Source organism: Triturus cristatus, chromosome 2_2 (assembly GCF_964204655.1).
Source record: "Triturus cristatus chromosome 2_2, aTriCri1.1, whole genome shotgun sequence".
NCBI classification, from domain to species: Eukaryota; Metazoa; Chordata; class Amphibia; order Caudata; family Salamandridae; genus Triturus; species Triturus cristatus.
Window position 1 is genome coordinate 334149915 of NC_140582.1, and position 19698 is coordinate 334169612.

Here is a 19698-nt window from a genome sequence, read left to right on the forward strand (position 1 = left end):
CTGAAGTCGGTGCAGAGAATTTTGATCTTTATTCTTTGTGCCATAGGAAGAAAATGGAGTTCTTTGAGGGCTGGTGTGACGAGGGAGGACTTTGTAACATTGAAGTAGTCTGACTTCTCTATTTTCCATTCTCTAGAATTTCAATATAGTTGTCTTCATATATCTAGCATAATGAACATTACAGTGAGTCACAAGGTGCATTATTAGACTGGATTGTCAGTCACTGTGAAAGTGCATGTATCTAGTGCAGAAAACACCCTCCTTGTAGCCCCCCTTGCCCTGCGGCATATGCCACAAAGTAGTCGAGATTGGTTCACGCAATCGAGATGAGATGAAGAAAATCTTTAACAACCCTTTTCATTTGTCTGTTGTGAAACAGGCAGGTTGTGCTCTGTGTATGCTGCCATTCACTGACTCTTCCTTGGGTCTGCTAGATCATCATTGAACTGGCCAAATTGTACAATTCTCACTTCTGTTGTTGGACTCAAAATAGGTCTTTCTGTTTTACTGAATGACATTTTATATTTTACAATTGACATTTTCATTCTAAAGGTCTGCTCTCGAGGAGAGGTAATACAGGTTAAAGTGCTTGGAGTCCTTGCTCTAATTGATGAGGGAGAGACTGACTGGAAGGTAATCGCAATCAACGTAGAGGACTCTGAGGCAGAAAAGTTCAGTGGTAAGATTCTTCCCAGTTTCCACAACTGATTTCTGTTTGTTGTCATTCTCTTGTGTTGAGAGTAACCTGTGTATTTCCTCTTAAAAAAGCTCTAGGCACTTATCATTAAAGCTGCGCGGATCATTTTCTAACTCGTCTGACATTCGGAGGCGGACTGTAAGTTACTAGTAAAAAGGTTTAAAGTAATCGGGAAGTCCAGGTGGATTTTTTTTTAGGAACAGCTTCTTACACTCCTTAAAATACAAAGCAAGTCACATGCATGCATATAATAGCACCCATACCACCTGCCATGTTGCTTAAGATTTACATATCACTCCATATGTTTAGTAAATATCAGTTATTGTTCAGGAGAAGACCACCCATGGCAGTGGAATTGGATTGGTATATGAAAGTATGGCTGTTGACAGCCCCAGCTTTTCTTTTGCTTCTTGTGTCAACCACTAGCATGGTATTAGTGCTTCGACTAGTTTACATGTACCCTTGTTTATGGCCCACACATCCACAATTAGTAACTCCTGTGCTTTACAGTGCTGTGCTATAAGTTAGTTAATGCTTTAGTGTGACATGATACTTCTGACAAAGACTTCAGACTGTAGGTTGTTCTCCTTGTGAATTTCCCCTAGACAGGATCCGGCAACTTTCAAGCAGTTCACTCGTGCGTTGACAAGTGGTGTTGTGCGATGTGGTGTAGTGCAGCTCTTCGTCAATTCTACATATTATGAAGTCACTGTAGGAGCTCCGCTTTTGAGAGCTGACGCCAGTTTCTTTCTCTCCGCTCCTGCCTACGTAGATCCATAGCTCCTCATCCTGCCCTTCTCACAGAGAGATCCCTAATTTTTTTTTAGAAAGTGTGCAGTACATCTCCCCCTAAAACAACAGCGTTCAACCCATGTGGGTTCTGTAGCCAACAGATATTGATTACTGACACTCATGATGATTGTCTCTGGTGACTCGGCAACAAACACAACTCAAAGTTTTGTCAATGCTGTAAGAAAATAAACAAAATTGTCATCCCAGAATGCAAAGCCTGGATAGTAGTTGCCAGACTCAGGAAGTCGAAGAAGCAGTCCCTATCGAAGTGACGGCTGTGGACTCGTTCCGAGGCCCACTCTCGAAGTCACTCCCATGAATGGTCTTCGTCAAAGTTGCGCAGCTTGAGAAAGTCAAAAAGGTCACACGTAGCACAAAAGAAGAAGCTTGTCTCCCCATCTCACCATTCAGAGTTGCATGACTACTTTGCAGTTTCTCAAGATCCAGCGCATGATTAAGTAAACCATCATACTTGAACCTTGCACTACTATACTCCTTAAGAGTTTATTCTGGGAATGACATTGGTGTTGTTTTGCATACAAGAACCATGACCGCATCATTACATTTTCAATGATTAACGTGACAATCTGATATTACCACCTTTTCATATACTAAATTTTACCTTTGCATTATCCAATCATTACTAGATTCATAGGGCACCCAGGCCGGTTAGTAAGTATTTAACCTCACTTACATAAATCGGCCAGAACAAAGCCTTGGGTAAATAGAAGTGTGTTAGTGGAGAGACTTTCTTCCTTAACCCTTTCAATATATAGGGCCTGATTACAAGTTGCTCAGTATAGTTCCACCAGTTCATAAACCCCTGTTTACGCACAGGTTGGAATTACAAGTTGGTAGGTATTTAACGCATCCGATAATTGTCGAATGCGTTAAAACCTCACCTGTTAAATTTCGGCAGGTCAAACCTGCTGACATTTAACAGGGGAATATCATACGATTATTTACGGTAGCATGCGGATTTTGGTTCGTTGAACACCAAAATCTGCATGTTATTCCCCGCTAACTCATAATAGGTGTTAATTATTGGGTGCGATAAATAGCGTTCACTGTGGTATCGTTATTTATCAGGTGCGAGAAGCAATACCTAAACTCGCAATCCGAGCCACAGTGGCCGAATATTCAGCTTCCTGAAAGACCCTTTTCTCCATAGTTCTATTTCTATTTCAACAGAGTACGATTTGGACAAGGAAGACAGAATGGTGTGCACCGGCAAACCCTACTCTCTGTAACTTTTGATGCTGGTTAATCTAATTGTATATACTTTAGAACGAAGAATTTTATTATTTTTATTTGGGTTTTTTAAGAACGATTGAACAGAATCTCCGAGACACTTTACGGACGGCCTACTATAGCCTTCGATTTACTATTTCTGGACTCTTATAATGCCGGTCCCGTGGTGCATTGCTTAATACTACCAGAAACAGTAATCTACTTACCCTATACCTTTGGGTATAAACCTACATTTTGAGATCTCAAGCAAAATATATACAAGTATATTTTCTAGCACACCCTAATACTGATGACAACACATGGTCACTCCATCGAATGATTCTGTGTACCCTGTGTGTTACTTATAGGAGCCAACAAACAGAATTGCTATTTCTTCAAGCAAGTAATCCAATTTGACCCTCCTGAATTACATATAATTATCAGCCAACAAAGAGCTTGTTGGTAAACTCGTTATATCTTTTTCTATGTTCTTTTTATTGTAATTGCAGACTTTAATAATATAAAAATGTGTCTTTTACACTTTACGAAGGTATTTGTATGCCTTACAGTGAGCTTGTTTCTAAAATAGCACCTCTCTTTAGAACTCTTACCTCTTTTCGATGCACTGGTTACTTTTTAGGACTAGTCAGAAACACAGGCGTGTTTTTGTCATGCATGAGTAAGAAATGCTATCACAGTGTTACTTGCAACATGCCTTTCTCACGATTTCCCTACAGAATTTGCATGACTCACACTAGCTCACTTATTAATAAAAAAAAGTCATAGGGTATCATTTTCTCTATACTTTATTATGGGACCCTCTTCGATTATAATGCTGTGGGCAAATAGACCGATTGCTAAACAAATATGTTAATTGGTTGATATTTTGTTCAAAACGGAACTGGAATGTGTATTCTATCTCCAGCCTGGTAAATGTCCAATAGGGTGAAGGCTGTATCATTGTAGGGGAAATAACTTGGAACCGGATGACGATATAGAATAAAAAGACACAGAGATATGCCATTGCAGACTATTCTGTCTTATGTGTTACTTAAATATAATTTGCTTTGTGTGTTCTAATATCTCTCCACGCATATTATATAAAGCTCTGCACAGTCTCTTCTGGTGGTGGTGGTGTCCAATGGCCCCGTCTGTTGGCGTGCCAGAGCAGTTGCTGAACGTTTCTGAGTTCAGCCTGGTGCCAGGGGGAATTCAAAAAGCAAAGAATATGAGGTTAGATAGGATCCACCAGAAATAACGTCACTGTTGTTAAGTAACTTGCTCTTCTAAAACATAAATGAGATATGTAGAATAAAAGAAGCACAATATAAGAAGTGTCAGCTTGTTTTGCTGATTCCAGCAGCTATGTTGCTGCACTCAATAGAAAATTAACATTTATTTACACATTTCTTGTAATGTACACTTTCTGATGGATATTTCTAACGTGCGATTGTTTACCTTTTGGATCAATCCATCCAGGCGCCAAACAAAAAACCTTCCTTCAACAGCTTCGGTGTGCTGTCAGGTGGCACCATCTGACTCAGTGGTGACTCAGTCGGGCCTCGTGAAGTGGCGACATGGAGGCGCTTATAGGCGTCGCCCATGTGTTCTGACCTCAGTTCCTCTTTTTCTTTGCCATTCTGCCCAGATCTGGAGCACTGCCATCAACTTTATTGGTGTGTTTTTTCAACTGATTTTGCAAAACTAAATTACTTCAAGAGTATGTTGTTATACCTCCACCTGTAACTACAGTGTTTGGGCTGTATCATGCCTCTTGGAAACAGAAAACAGATGTTAGTCATGGACCAACACGCCTGTTTTTAGTGCCTTATCTCCAAAAAAAACTCAAAGTCCTGCGACACACTACCCGATCATCCAAGGGTCATCAAGGAGCATGAAGCTAAGCTCTTTTTTGCCGAGCATAAGTATCCAGGCTTGTTCCTGCTGCTGGTCGTCATCCTCAGTAAGTCCAAGACAAAGTTGAAAGGTAGGTCTTGACACAAGCATAAGACGTCCATGCAGGACTCCACCCCTTCCACAATTCCCACTCCCGGGAACAAAACCCAATCCAATTCAAAAGCTCCGACTCCGATAGCATCCTCTGACTCTGATCCAAATCTGAGGTTTAAGTCAATGTGCCTTGAATTTCCCATGACAATGTCAACTCTGAAGTAGACCGAGACCTTTAGGGAGGCAATGTTGCATTTATCATGGATTGGGCTGGGTTCTTGTGACCTGCCTTCAGGCCCCATGGTTTCAGGCTTCTCTTCCAGGGGTTACTCATCAATAGTCATAAACACTGAATAATCCGCGCCCACGAGAACTAGGATTACTGGTAAGTAACTTATCCTTCTCTACTCGGACTGCCTTTGGTGAGCCCTTCCTCGGCACAGACTGATGCTGTTTGGTCTCAGCTTGCTTCTTGGTCGGTGCCAGGCAGCACCTCTGCCACAGGCCCCACCAGTAATGCCCAGCTTGCCACCAGCCTCTGCTCCAAAGGCACCAGTTTTGAACTCTGCCCAATTACGATGTTGGATTTAGAAATTACTTCAGCCAGATCTCGATTGATGTCACGCTACTAAATAAAGGGCGTCCAATACATCTACCTTTCCCTTGCCTCAATGCCAGTACTATTGGAGGTTGAGAGCCATTTTTGGTTCTCAGTCTGATGTACATCACTGGCTTGAACAGGTTCCACACAAGGAAGCTGACAAAGAGGAGGCAGAAAATGTACTCCCTCCCCCATTATATTGATGCTCTATGTTGGCCTCTCCCTTGACCTACAGAATGCTAGTGATTTAGAAACTTCACCTAAAATTGAATTGGATTTGCCATTGGGCCCAATACTGAGGAGCTGGTGCACCCTTTGTGTTAGTTGTTAACAATGTCATGGAGGACATGGGTTTACAAATGCCCACGTTGCAAACCAAGGCAAATGTACTGACGGAAATTATGCAGCCTGTGCCATCAACTATGCTCTTCCAGCTACCTGGCCCAAACCGTATTAGCACCACCTGTGAGCTGCCAAATCGCTCAGTGCCACAGGCTTGCTCCCGGAAACTTATCCTTACTGACACAATATTGGACTCCAGAGAGTCTTGTTATTCAGGCTTCGACGAGCAAGGTGACCCACATTTTTCCACACTGCTTCTGACAGAGTATCAAAGATGCCCGACACACCAGGCAAAACATTTTCTTCTTCTGCCAGTTTGGCAGAACACACCGAAACTAAGCACAACGCAACATCACCAGTACATCTCTGTAGGAAAGTGCCCTTTATTGTATAGTCACCCCCCACACACAAACACACCTTTTGCTTCAAATGCTGATGGTTCTGACTCTGATAGTGCACTGGAGTCTGCTGCCCAGACCCCAGTGCCTGTGCTCTCACCCAGTTCTGTTATGTTGTTATGTTGACTTGGTAATCCCAAATTGGCAAAGACTTTACCCTCTTATAAGTCCCTAGTATAAGGTACCAGGGATACCCAGGGTATAGGTGGTAAAGGGGTCCCCAGGGCTGCAGCGTGGTTTTGTGCCACCCTTGGTGACCCAAGTAAACTAATGACAGCAGGCCTGCCATTGCAGACTGCAGGAGCAGTGTAAACTGTTCAAACTCTACTGTGCCCTCACCATGTGTGGCACCGTCAATGCACTATGTTTAATATATGTCAGGCATACCCAAGGAAGGCCTCCTCAGCCCAAGAGGCAGGGTGCATTATATTCAAGGTGTGACATAAAAGTGCAATCCTATATGTCCCTATAGTGGTGTTCCCCATTGAAAACTACTATAAAGTGTTAGCAGTCCATCGTATAACATGGACTGCGAACCAGGCACTCTCGAGATTGGCAGCTCCATTATGGTACCACTACAATATGTCATGTTTGTTATCAAACAACGTGCCTTCTTACCTCACACGATTATCGTGCCCTGACAGATGTGGCATGCACCCAGGTTGCACTTTCCTACAATCTCAATGAACCCCCTGAACATTTAAAGACAAAAGCTCAAAGCTGTATTTCTTATCTTAAGTTACTTTACTGTCAGGGCCTCCAATCAAAAGAAATCTCCAGTGATGTCGAGGATAACGGGCGTGAGTTATGGTGGGGGGCGGGGGTGTCTGTGTGTCTGTCTGTGTGTGTGCACCCGCACCCGAGGGTCGGTTTGTCCATCTCTGAGTCTCTCGCATAAGGCAGGACCAGGCTGCCGCCTTGAGCCCCACCAACAACTAGAGGCCAGAATCCACATCCAAGTTAAAAAAAAAAGACCCTATAGCCCCGTGTCAGGAGCGCACGCAACATGCCGCTTTGCACAGGGATGCACTTTACTCTCTTGCACGCACTCTTCAAATCACGGACACTTGAGTCTGGAGCTGTGACGCATGCACATTCTGCCCCTTCGCACAACCCACTGGCATACTTTCACTAATGTAGCTCTTTGTGACTTTCTTTTAAGGTTGTTCAGCTTTCTGCTGCATGCGGCTTTTTGCGAATGTGAGATTGCACGTCACATTTTAAATGCAATTATTCCGTTTGAATCGTTTTAGGATTTTGGTATATAGATGGATCCTTTTTGTACCTCGCAATTTTGCTTTAAAAAATAGTATTTGAAATGGAGCGTGATATTCGCTCTCCATCTGCCTTAAACAAAAAAAGCCTGCTCCGTGCGCCGCGTTTTTAATAGCCCGGATCATTGTTTGCAGCGCGAGCGGCGGGCCCTTTGAATGTGCGTGCAATCTGTCGCGTCCTCCTGGTGTATGCAGACAAGATGTCCTGCCGCCCGCCTGCAGTGCGGGCTGCAGGTTAATTAATGGGTCTGGGAGGCCTCTGCTGCCCTGACAGGCCATGTGTGAAGCCTTGGACAGTGGGACCGGGGCTCTGATTAGAGCGAACAGCTGCTCATCAGTGCATGGCCACCAGACCCCAGACATGCGCGGAATAAGAAGTGGATGCCTCTCCCTCAGAAGCCTCTTGAAAGGAAATTGGCTCTTTGGATTATCCTGCGCCTGAAAACAACGTGCTTTTGTTGCTCCTGCAAAATAATTTCTAGATATTTGCTTAAAACGATGCTCGGTTCATCGGTTGGAACTGAGGCAGAGGGGCTGATGCATAAATCACTCTGACATACCGTCTCCCTCTCTCTCGGGACTGGTTGCGAATGATTACACTGCAAATGGGGACGGAAAACACTTTCCCCCAAAATACTATCACTTATCATCTTTAGTAAAGGACCAAAACAGTTGTCTCTTCATGACGCAATAACCCTAACCAATGTGCCACCAATCATCCCAGCCCAGTTTTGTTTTTTTCCTGGCTATTGGTCTACGGTTTGGCCTGTGCTCCTCCTCTTTGCGTGGACTTAGGTTTTGATGCCTCCCCTTTCTGGAAAGGGCGTACTCATTTCACCTTTGAAATTCTTATGAGCTTAAAACATGGCTCCCTCTTCCTCACATACTGTGGAAGACCGGCTTCAAGCGATGCACACGGTGCAGCGGGTTGTTTTTGGTAGCTGATTTTCACAATTTCAGTGAGTCCTTTCTGTGAAGGTTATGAAGGAAGAGACTTATGGCAGGGTCTAATGTAGTTGCTCTACCAGAAGAGACCATCAATTCGTAGATTGGGTGTGGTGGTCTTTTCAGCATTGGCTATCAGTGCCACAGTTATCTCAACCGCCCATTCAAAAGGTAATTGTTGTAACTTAATGCATCCTCCCTTTGCCACAACCATAGATTAGATACAACATATGTGTACCCGATGCACATGGCATCAAAACGCTTAGATTTATGGACGCCTGTCACACTCTTTATTGATGCTAGTGCCCGACGATCTCTGTCTCTTACTCCTTTCCAGTAAGAAGTGACTAAACCTCCATGACTTCCTTCATGTTGATAATATATAGTTTAATTATATACAATTTGTGACTGATGTATTAGCATTGAGTATAATTATCCCTTTTTACATCGATTTTCATGTGATGTTGATATTTGACTACATTATGCTTATTGGACTTACATCCACACCATTTATGCTTTATCAAAATTGCATTATCCCATTGTTTGTAATACCTTTACTTCTATTAGTATTGTATTTACTGCTTTAATGTATTCTTTTATCTCAATATATATATATTTTTTTAATGCATCCTCCCTAATCTTCCAAGCCCCCGCTGCTCACCCAGTGTGTGAGGTCACGTAGAATGTTGAGTGTTTGTGTTGGAAGGAGAGCCAGTTGAAGCTATGGGCTGAGCAGCAAGGAGGCTGCTCCTGGCGGAGCTTGCTTAACAGCTTACTTACAATCTTACCAGTAACTTGGAACTGACTATAACTGAGTCTTAACCCGTTGCGTGCGTTTTTCGGCCAACGGCCGTTGCGAGCACTGCCTCCGTAGTGCAGCGCACGTCCGTAGGCCGGCGCGGCCCTGCCCACTCCGCTAAACGGCCGCGTTAACGAGTTAATACCCTACACTATGGCTACTGGACTTCCTTCCATTACAACACTGGCGGCGATCAGGAAAAGAAACTGTGTGTGAGGAACAGGAGTAAGATCTGGAAAGTAACTAGAGGAACTAAGAAGATTTCCAAAGAACAGAGATGTAAGCCTCTGATGAAGAATGGCGCCTGGCAGCCCCACCGGTGTCTAATTACACCAGATAGCCACACGTCCAGGGCAATTCAAGTGGCCAGCGTAAAGCGTGCAGCAGAGGAGATTGCTGTAATTTAGTTTACAGGTAGCAGTACATGAGAATGAACTTGAAATTAACCGGCAGGCGCTGTTAACAATTATTTTTTTGGATTTTTATTTATTTATTGACATTTGTAACAACAATGCACATTCAGCTGGTTGTATCAGGGCCGAAGTATCATAAAGCATCTTTGATCCAAATGTGCGTCCAATCTAACAAAAAGAAAGGGAAACAATTTCAAAAACAGACAGGAGGCTTAGTACATATCACACATCACCGAGTTGAAGACAGTAGGCAGTGGGCCAGTCCTCATGGTGGGCTCACCATATCAATATACTTAGCAGCTACTCATTTTGAACCTGCTGTGAGCGGCCTATAAATGTCAAGTTTCAATAACCATGTAATAGAGTTGACCTAATCTGGGTGCGCATCTGCAAGTGGTTCCAGTGACTGGGCAGTGCGAGATGTAACTCGGATAGGAGAAGCTGGAATATCTTCCTGGCATGTTTTTAGCCAATCTAGGAAGGGGCCCCATATATCTTTTGGCCTGGAGGCTATAGGCATTAGCTCTCAGAGTCGAGAGTTGAGTGTGGCTGAAAGTGACATCTTGAATCCAAGCCTTTACTGCGGGTGCTTTTTTGTCCCCCCAATGTATGGATACTCTGCGTTTAGCCTCAGGAGTAACAAAGCATGTAATTTGCGGTGCTCGGTCTTAGTTTCTTTTACATAACCCAAAAGCTCATTGTCTGGCTAAGGTTCGCTGGGCACCCCTAATATTTCATGAATTTTACTAAAAATGGAAGTCCAGAAGGAGGCAATGAGTGGGCAGTACCAGGACAAATGTAAAATGGTGGCAGGGGCATGGCCACATCTCCAGCATGTCTCATCTGGCCTCAACCCCATGCTGTATAGCTGGGTGGAGGTTCTGTAGAACCTGTGCAAGTATATAAAATGAATTAATCTCAGTTTATAATTGGGTGAGAGTAGCTGGAGTTGGCCGCAGTAGAAGATCCTCTCTTCGTCCGTTAACTGACCATCAAGCTCTTCATTCCAGCTCTGCTGGGCTTTAGGTGTAGCCAGAGGTGCTGTGGCTTCCATCGAGCAATACATTCTTCTTATTAGTCTGCGGGAAACTGTCAACTGCTCTAGTACTGGTAAGTGTTTGGGGCGTTTTGGAAAGCTGGTATGTAATTGCGTGCAAGTGGCTCTAATCTTAAAGTAGAGGAAAAGCTCTGAAGATTTCTTCGAGCCCACGACCATAGAGTCCAGGGGAACACAAATTGTCTTCGGGGTACAGATCGCGAATGTTTCTAATCTAGCCCTATTGATTTTGCCAAGGCCACGTTTCCATCAGCCATGGCTGGAAGTTGTGGGTTACGAGATGGCGGGGGGGGGGGATATGGTATCTTCAAGCCAGCTCTGATGCATAGACTGTCCCAGGCCCACCTTAGGGTTTTGACTGTATCTATCCCGTCCCTCTGCCTTTTGTATTTTTGATAAATAGCCACCTGAAGGGGAATAGGAGCTGCTATGTCCATCTCGACAGCCACATGGGGCTGGAACGGGACAGGATGTAACCAGAAATGCAAAAACTGAGCTTGTGTGCAGTACGCATATAATGGCATGTCCGGGGCCCCTAACCCACCCTGCGTGAGGGGGAGAGTGAGTATTTCCCAGGTAACGCGTGCTTGTGTCTCTGCCCAGATCAAGGAAATTATGAGAGACAGGAGAGTGTTAAAAAAAGACTTGGGTGAGTGGAAGTTAAATATTGATGAATAAATATAAAAATTTGGGCAAACAACCATCTTCGCGATGGCTATTCTGCCGGCAAGAGAGATTGTCAGTCTAGCCCACACCTTAATTTTCCCTTGAAGCCAAGAGATAGCACAACCAAAATATCGATTTCATATCTCTTTCTCATCCTGGCTTAACCAAATGCCTAGATATTTACCGAGCCATCCGCCCATTTCAACTGGTATACCGAGTCGAAAGTTTTAGTAGCCGTAGTGGGGGAAACAGGGTAAATTTGGAACAATTTATATATATATGCCTGAGAGGCCACCAAATTGTGTGAGTTCCCGGAGTAGTGGATCTAGGTTGACATCTGGGTCAGTTATATACAGCGTCATGTCATCTGCATATAACGAGATCAGTAGCCCCCTGGTGCTGAACCACAACCCTCTTGCAGCATGATGTTGGCGAATCCCAGCCGTGATCGGTTCTATCGCTATGGCACACAAGAGCGTGGAGAGAGGGCAACTCTGACGTGTACCGCAGGATTTATAAAAGGGTTCTGAGATCACGCAGTTCATGCGCAGTCTTGCCGAAGTGTTGTGTATTGCAGTCTGATTTGTGCAATGAAGTTTGGACTAAATCCGATCCTCCCCAATATGGCGAACAGATAAGGCCACTCCAATGCGTCAAATGCTTTCGTAGCGTCCAAGAACCCCAAAAGCGCCTTGGCTTCAGGGTTCAAATAGTGCAGCACTGCGAAGAAGATGCGGAGGTTATGGGCCAGGAATAAACCCGGCTTGATCGAGTCTCCCAGTAACTTGGCATACATTTTGGCATCTATGTTAATTAAGGAAAGTGGCCTATAAGAGTCCATCTCCTGGCCGGGTTTCCGGGGTTTCAATACAGTCAGGATAATCGCTTCTCGGATGGAAGGGAGAAGTACGCCTGTATCTTGAGCTTCCTCAAATACCGCCAATAGGCCAGGCGCCAATAGGTCTGCATAGGCCTTATAGAACTCAGTGGTTAACCCGTCTGACCCTGGGGCTTTATCTGCCGGCAGACTGCCAATTACCTGCAGTATATCATTGGAAGTGAAGGGCTCATCCAGATATTACCTATGTGCCCTTTTCAGCCATAGTAACTCTATAGACTCAAGAAAGGGTTGGAGCTCCTCTGGCACTGTCTGGTTCTTGGCTGTGTACAACTTGGTGTAGAACTTTAGTGAATTCACCTAGAACCTCCAGAGGGCCTCTTATTATAGTAGAGTCTTCTCCTATAATTTCGGATATGTATGTAACCGTGCGTGGCGTTCTCAGCATATTTGCTTGGGTTTTTCCAGGTCTGTCGGCTTCCCCATATCGCCTTGCTTCTGTGTTTTTTCCCATAAATTTTACCTTGCGCTGTGCCTCTTCCTCAAATTCAGTGACTAGCTGCCTAAAAGTTGGTAATAGTTTAGGGTCTGCAGCGATACAATAGTTAGTCTTGTGCTCCTTGATATGAGCCTCGAGAGAGAGGCCAGCGTGCCTCTGATGACTTTGATCACCCTGGCGTGGCGTGGTATACATTTCCCCCGTATAACCACCTTGAATGCCTCCCAGAGCGTTGCGTGTGTGGACACAGAACGAGCATTCGTTTCAAAGTATTCTTCAATGTCCTTTTATATCTCCTCTTTAAAAGCGGAATCAAGAAGGGCATTCGGGGCAAGTCTCCAATTAAACATCTGTAGTGGGGTGTCAGGAATCGTCACTTGTAACATGCAAGGGGCCTGAACGGACAGAGTTCTGGGGAAGTTCTGGAGAAGTGTGTGCTCTCAGAGGTCCTGCCGCAATGTCTTGCGAGACTATCCAAAAGTCCGACCGGGACCATATCCCATGATACGCTGATACACGCGTACCTTACATTACCTCTGCGCGTCTCCTCCTCTAGATGTCTGTCAACCCTCCGTCTTGCATTAACGCGTTTAGGGCTTCACATGAGCTAGGAATCATACTGCGGGAGGTGCCTTTCCTGTCTAGTGTGTCATTGAGCACAGCGTTAAAATCACCTCCCCATGCTGTTTTAACACATTTGTGGCAAGTCATGAAGCGAACTGACAGATCTGGCAGTGCTTAATTATGCCTAAAGGTTTTTCTGTGAACTTTCCGAACTTAATTGGAGTATATACACCGTTGCGGTTGCGTTTACCTTCAAAGTTACTCACCGCAACGGCTCGAGCGACAAGATTGCACGGTGGGCGCGTGTCAGAGTATGCAGAGTGTATACGCTGGTGAGTGCAAGCTCCGACATTGGCTTGTGCTGGGAGCTCATGAGCCTGCAAGTTGCTTGGCTCGAGATTCCGGGATTGATATTTGTGTCGCGCGTGTCTATCTTGTGCACGTCACACATCAGGGTGCTCTGGATTGGTGTCGCGCATCGCCTGTTCACGTCACCCTACGGCGTATGGTGAAGTTTAAACTGCAACTTCTGATTGATGTGATGCACGTCGTCTTTGCTTCCCAGGATGCAACTATGGACGGGTGAGTCTGCACTGTGTAGGAAGGATTTATGTGGCTGTGCTGCTGTTGTGAGGTATTAGTTGCCAAGGAAGGTGCATGCTTGTCATGGGCAGCTCGTGGAATAGGGTCCTGGTCTCATGAAAAGTATTGGTGGGTGCGTTCAGTCCGGCGCATTTTGATGTGTGTTGCTAAGGTGTGTCTGCGCATTGGTGCCTGTCCACGTCGCAGGAAGACTAGAATCACCCTCTAGTGGTTGCGACGTACGGGAAGGACTGGTTGGTGATACCTTCTTAAAGTGGACCGCAAGCAAAGGAGCAAGCCGGCTATCGACAATTGGACCGGATACAATCTGCGGTACTTTTAAGCAAAATAGCTGTGCACTATTGTGCTGATTTCATTCAGGTGAGAAATCGCTCACAGGGGAGGACTTTGATGGTTTTGGTCACATTTATCCTTTGCCATCATAAGTTTGGTGATGATGCTATGCTATGTTTTTTTCTAGTTCTGGTATCATTCTGCTGCCATGTTTTGTTTCATGCCATGTCATTTCTGCCTAGATGTGTTTGTTTTATGCAAGTCTGATCTTCTGCATGTGGATGTTTTTGTATCCCCAGTATGGTGTTGTATGAGTGTTATGCCACTCTTATTTTGCTGTCTGAGTGCGTTAGTTATAGCTATAGCATGTAGATTTATTGATGCTATCACTAATTTCCTGTATATGTGTATTTGCCACGCTTGTGTGGAGGTCTAGAGTTTTTACCCCTGTTTTGTAAGGTGTGGGGCATTTGTTATGCAGAATTCTGTTGAGCTGTGGGGTCATGTACCCTGGAGGGTTTTACCTGAGACTTTGGTCCCGTCAGGTATGCAAAAAGTAGTGTGTTGTCAGATTGTGTACCCCAGAGTGGTTTACCCGAGACTTTGGTCCAGTCAGGTGTGCAAGAAGTGATGTGCGTAACGGAGACATGTAACTTTGAGTGTTTTACCTGAGACTTTGGTGCCCTCAGGTGTGCAAGACATTTTTTGCGTTTTGGGGTAGTGTACCCTGGAGTGTTTTACCTGAGACTTTAGTCCCGTCAAGTGTGCAAGAAATGGTGTGCGTTGCGGGGTTGTGTGTGTTTTATCTGAGACTTTGGTCCTGTCACATGTGCAAGAAGTTGTGTGTGTTGTGGGGTCATGTATCCTGGAGTGTTTTACCTGGGACTGTGGTCCTCTCAGGTGTGCAAAAAGGTGTGTGTACAGTAGGGGGTGAGTGAGGGTATTAGGCAAGGAATGCGTGGTGAAGGGGCGGTCGTGGTAGAGGCCGCTTGGTAGAGGCATATGTCGTTCAGGCATGCATTGTACCATCATATACCCTACCAGCCCTTTCATTGGCTCCAGGGTCCATGCCAGCCGCCTTGCCACCCTCGGTGCCAGCACCCCTGTCTGGTTACCCAGAGTTACCATCACAATTGCTACATGCCATGATAGGCAAGCTGAGGTCCGCTTTGATGCACTTTTTGGACCACTTCAGGCTTAGTTTGTGTTTATCCTAGTAGGTTCCCCCTCGCCACCATCCATCTCCTCATAGTAAGCCTCCAGCACCCACTTGCTACAGCTGGTTTTGGATCACCTGAGGACAACAGCATACCTGTTGTTTCACTTAGACTTTTCCATCTGATGCTCCATGTCTCACTTAGAGCAATTTCAGTACCTCCTGTCCATAAAGGCAATATTGGGTACAACATTCTGGAGAGCTTGCCCTCCTTCTTAGAGGGTCCAGGACATTCGGAAATGGTTCTAATGTTTTAGAGGGGCGTTTGAGTTCCAGTCCTGATGGATCTTCGCTTACTACGTCTGCTGGCTTCCTGCATTCTACTGATCACACACACATGCTGGCACATGAGGCTCTCCAGCAGTGCCTTCATCAGCAGCCATTAAAGCATGGGGGAGATCTGTCGAACACTGTCAGGATATCCCAAGATGCTAAAGATTTGAGTTGGTGGTCGGTAGAGGAACACCAAACGTCTGATGTCCTTCTGCCCCCTTCCTTCAATGGCCACAGTGGTGACGGACTCATCCACCCTTGGGTGGGTTGCACACCTGGAGAATCTGAAGATCAGATGCCTTTGGGCTCCAGAGGAGCAGGTACTTCACATAAGTCTGCTCAAGCTGTGGGCAATTCACCTGATCCCGAAGGCATTCCTGCCCACCCTTTCCGGCCGGTCCTTCCAGATCTTGCCAGACAATATGACTATGATGTGGTATGTCAACAAGCAGGGAGATGTGGGGTCTCATTTTCCCTTTTGGGGAACTCTGACATTCTGGGCCTGGGCATGTATGCATGCGATCTGGCTGGTTGCCAACCATTTGGTAGCCTCTCTGAATATCAGAGCCAACAGCATAAGTTGGAGTCACCTTGTCGACCACAAGTGGCATCTTTACCTACAGGTGTTCCAGAGCATCTATGCCCAGTGGGGTGTCCCTCAGACAGACCTCTTCGCCACTAACACTCTCTGACCACAGTTTTGTGCCCTTCAGGATCTGTTGCAAGGAGCTTTGGGAAGACGCTTTTCGGTTGAGGTGAAATGTTCCATTTCATGACACCTTTCCACCCATACCCTTGATTCCTCAAGTTTTGAGGAAGCCCTAGATTGGACAAGGAGGGTATAGTATGCAGATCTCCTGAGACTCTGCCTGTGCCCTCCGCTCCAACTACCTCTCAGGGCAGACCTCCTCTCCCAGTCTGATAAGCTGGTTCTGCACCACAACGTTCTGAACCCCCATTTTTTATGCCTGCATATTTAGCAGTGGCATCTGTGCTCCTTCCATCTGCTGCCAGAGATGTTCAAGGACATGTCAGCTTGCCACCTCTCCACAAAGTCCGGGTGAGCTTTATCACATGGCGCACAGACTCCAAAGGTGCATTTATCAGGCCTCCGATTACTTGCCTTCCTGACCAGCGTTTGTTGTTTACATTTTCAATTTTTATGTGATTTTTGATGGGACTCGCATACATGCTTGCTCTTACACATTTTGTGATGACTTACTGGGATCTCAATTTTAGTGCTTGATTTATATATTAGTGGGACTCCCGTTGTCCCTCCGAGGCAGAGTTTACAAGTACTCCGCCAAGATGACGGACTTGTGCCACCTTATTTAGATGTGTGTTGGCTTTACTGCCGTCCGTGGCGACAGAGTGTTATCCGTTGCGTAAACTGTTCACTGCTGCCAACACGGTGGACTTCTCTGCTGGCTATCATTACTCTATCGCTGTCAGGGTGGCTTGATTGCCAGAGCCTATTACAACCACCTCTTGGAAAAGGCAAATGTGGGTCAGAATAGTTCGTAGAGTGAATGCCGTAGCAAACAACCTACGCACACAGTAGTCGATTTTACAGATATTTAAACAAAACGTTACACCTTGTATAATGCTATTTCTACATTAAATTACAAATAAATTATCCCAATAATGTGTAATGCACATGTTTATGATTTTGTAGTATAGGAAAATGAGCTGCTGTCAGCTCAGAAATAGTAGTTCTACATAAATCAGCAGGAGCTACAAACACTTTTTCTATAACTGAAGTCTTGTCTTCCCCATTCTGTAGAGAAGAGTCTGAGTTCTTTCAAACAACACATTAGACAATTTATATTTTAACAAATAGGGCAAGACAAAGTCTCACTCGATGCAACAATTGGCTGTTCAGATGTAAACTGGGTGATTACGAACATCTTTCCTAAGAGGTTTCCTCTGGTTGCAATATCTGTTAAAACCCTTAGCAGATGGTTTCTTTTTCCTCATGAATTACATATAGTGCAATGGATTTTCCACTCATTTTCTTAGGAAGTAGGCGTTTGATAAAGGGCAGTTATTGTTAACCTCAGTCTTTTCTTGTCTGGAAGTAGGCGAGAATTCTTACACACTTCTTTGCCGATCTCCATCTCGCCTGCACCGCATATAGCAGGAGATAACTTGCTTTTTCTATCCAAGCTCTGGCTATAGTGTTTATGGACAGAGACTAGATGAAAAGCCTTTTGTCCTACTCTATCTGCTTCACCTTTCAACTCTAATTCGACCCTTCTCTATATTAGCACATGTTGAGAAGGGGTCGGGAAATGCAGACTGAATCCTGACTTGTAATGAAATGATGAAACATGGGGTAGCAGCTAAGAAGCATCACTTAGTACATTTCCCCTTTCCCTTCCACCGGTTGTCCCATAGTGGCACTCCTGGGATCCCAAGGACGAACCCTGACATCAATCTCACCAGGTCCTCTTAGTAAAATAAAACCGTCATTGGCAAGACTAATAAGTTTAGCTATTTTTAAAGAAACTGTGGCATTCACGTTTTCAGGCCCTTCCTTTTCCTGATGCTAGGCTGCATGCCTAAGGGCCATTACTATAAGTCCTTGTAGTTCAACACAAGTGCTGTCTGTTGCAATCCACAGTGCCTTAAGCCTTACTAAAAACCTCATAGATAACTTGCCCTTTTTTCATTAAAATGCAGGTGCAAGTTATACGCACTGCAGAGTTCAATATGTGGGTAATGTATGGTAGGGAGGCTAGGCATGTAGGTTAGGTATGCTGTGTTGTGTAGGCATGGTAGGTAGGTAAGATTGTAGACATGGAATAGTAGTTACGGGTGGTATGGTTGGTAGGTACGTATGTTAGGTTTGGTATCGCAGGTGGTTCCATTTTGTTGGATTGGGTATGATAGGTTAGGTATGAAAGGTAGGTCAGCCATAGTTAGTATGTTAGGTTAGGTGAAGTATGATAAAAAGGTTTGATAAATAGGTATGATAGATTTAGTTATATTAGATTAGCTATGATAGTTTGATTAGTTATGGTTGATTGGTGTAATGGCTATGAACATTAAGGTGGTTTTCTTATTGTATGTTGGGTAGGATTGGTTAAGTATGGAAGATAGATGTGTTAGGCAGTTAGGTTGGGTATGGCAGGTTGGAAATAGCAGGCCTGTAACATAAATTACATACAGTAGGTATAGTACGTACGTAGGATTGGTTCGGTATGGTAGATATGTTATATAGCTATTTAGGTTCAGTATGGGAGAACATTATAACGATTTTGTCTGCGATTTAAAAGTTTGCTCTGTTAAAGTATTTTCTAGACATTTTGCTTTCAAAACGTGGCATTACTAATAAGAAGCACAAACATACTCTTTTTAATCAAGCACACTTTCTTTAGATGAGTAGTTTATTATATTTGATGCTGTAGATTATTTACCCTTGTTGCTCACTGTTCACATTATGAAATATAAACAAAATCCAGACACATACGTGAAGGTGAAAAATACAATGTATTAATAGAATTGTATGTAGGTGCTTTTCTATAATAAATGTAGTAGGGATTAATATAAGCCTATTTGCTGAACATATTGCATTTGCAGAGTTAAGCTGTAGCCCCAATGAAAAGTGTTATGAAATTGAGATTGAGAAATTGAGATGTTTGTCTAGAAAGTGATAAACTGAGAAGACACACACTGCAAAGTATTGCATAGTACATACTTTTGTAAAGGGCCAGTATTTCCATTGCTCGGTATGAAAGACTCTATGTCTGCACATCTGTACCCAGTGAACAACAAGCATTTGCAATGCAATAGGTCTCGCATTTATAAGAGTTTGAGCTATTGGCATTGTAAAATTACAATACCTTTTATTTATGTTTTGGTTTTAAAACAAATAAAAGGCATTGTCATTTACAATGTCAGTAGCATAAACTTGCATAAAAGCAGTGTGTGGCGTGCAGCAGTGTGTGGCGTGCAGCAGTGTGTGGCGTGCAGCAGTGTTTCGTGTAGCAGTGTGAGGCATGCAGCACTGTGTGGCGTGCAGCGGCGTGCAGCGGCGTGCAGCAGTGTGCGGCGTGCAGCGGCGTGCAGCAGTGTGCTGCGTGCAGCAGTGTTGTGCTGCGTGCAGCAGTGAGTAATGCAGCAGTGTGCAGCAGTGTGTGGCGTGCAGCAGTGTGTGGCGTGCAGCAGTGTGTGGCGTGCAGCAGTGTGTGGCGTGCAGCAGTGTGTGGCGTGCAGCAGTGTGCGGCGTGCAGCAGTGGGTGGCGTGCAGCAGTGTGTGGCATGCA

General features: G+C 44.7%; 1 protein-coding gene across 1 annotated transcript in view; it reads left to right on the forward strand.

The window, feature by feature from the left end:
- Positions 1-19698, forward strand: part of PPA2 (inorganic pyrophosphatase 2) — a 360440-nt gene that overhangs the window by 166653 nt on the left and 174089 nt on the right. Inside the window, exon 7 of the mRNA XM_085641413.1 lies at positions 553-679. Coding sequence (XP_085497539.1) covers positions 553-679 — 127 coding nt within the window. The remainder of the gene's footprint in view (positions 1-552; positions 680-19698) is intronic.